This window comes from Frieseomelitta varia, unplaced genomic scaffold (genome assembly GCF_011392965.1).
Source record: "Frieseomelitta varia isolate USP_RPSP 00005682 unplaced genomic scaffold, Fvar_1.2 scaffold_2084, whole genome shotgun sequence".
Lineage (NCBI taxonomy): Eukaryota > Metazoa > Arthropoda > Insecta > Hymenoptera > Apidae > Frieseomelitta > Frieseomelitta varia.
The window spans coordinates 1-1,200 of NW_025109844.1; the positions used below are offsets into that span (position 1 = coordinate 1).

Below are 1,200 nucleotides of genomic sequence, written 5' to 3' on the forward strand. Positions count from 1 at the left end.
AAGGGAGATTTTCAACACGTACCTAGCGAGATGCAATGTCATTTACGCCAATTACATAATCGGCGCATACGTGATGGCGTCTATTTATTTGGTGGGGCCTACAATGTTTCCAATGGTCAACATAATACACGCTGAATATCTGTCTGATAGTAATCGCACATTAATACGTGTCATGATACGGGCGCATCAAATTCTCACCGGCTACCAGTGCTGCTCTCATTTGTGCTTATGCATTTTCGGAGGGCTTCTGATTTGGTTCACCGCAGCGAGGTTCGAGTGTCTGGCCGTGGAGCTGCAGAGCAACACGAATGTTCGTACGTTGATCGCATGCATTCAGAAACAGTTACGTTTAAAGAGGTAAAGACACGGGTTTTCTATACTTCCTGCGTAGATCAAGGTCCGGTGTTCGCGAAATGCAACATCATACAGCAACATAGAGTAAGTTACAAATTACGTCGATAATCATGAAATACGTTGTCAGTTTCTAATATTTTAAACAACATCTCTCTCTATAATTTAAAATCAGCGAAAAGTTCGAAACACATTCTACTTTGTTAAATGATGTAAATCGTTTCGTAGACTTCAAGAATTAATACAAATTTTATAATCTTGATACATGTTCTCGAGTGGGGTTCAATGTGTTGCTTCCAGCTTCCGAAATACTGGCAAAGATTCGCGAAACAGTGGACCTAACGATACGTTTACATTCACTGCAAGTGCAACTTGTATTTTCCTCCAGATACACGGAAGATGTGATTACTTGCTTTCGTTTCATGGTACTTTTTGTTGTAGCGTTATGCTCATTCCTCATGACACTGTGCGCCGTCATAATGGCCATGGTAAGTAGAACATTTAAGAGCAGACCACGTTCAACGAACTGATCGTGTGCAATAATTTTATAAACAGAATACACCGATAAACGTGAAATTGATGTTCCTGCTGCTCAACATGTATTTCCTCATGTATCTCTATATGTATGCATGGCCAGCTGATTACATGAAAGACATGGTAGGACATGTACATAAGAAACGAAATAACATCTCCGTAAGACTCATTATACCGTTCCATAATTCGCAGAGTTTGAGCCTCTCGAGAAGTGTGTACGATTTAACGTGGTATGAACAAACGCTGGGAATGCAGAAGAACCTACTGTACGTGATGATGTATCAGAAACCAGTGACTCTTTCTATCAAATGTATA

The 1,200-nt window shown here is 40.2% G+C and overlaps 1 protein-coding gene across 1 annotated transcript; it reads left to right on the forward strand.

Annotated features, from left to right (window-relative positions):
• Positions 1 to 158: 158 nt before the first annotated feature.
• Positions 159 to 1,197, forward strand: LOC122527108 (the record flags this gene model as incomplete). The annotated part of the gene is made up of 4 exons (XM_043650994.1): positions 159 to 357; positions 740 to 839; positions 907 to 1,008; positions 1,078 to 1,197. Coding segments are annotated over exons 1-4 (507 nt in total), but the record flags the coding sequence as incomplete, so codon positions are not given.
• Between the last annotated feature and the right edge of the window lie 3 nt (positions 1,198 to 1,200).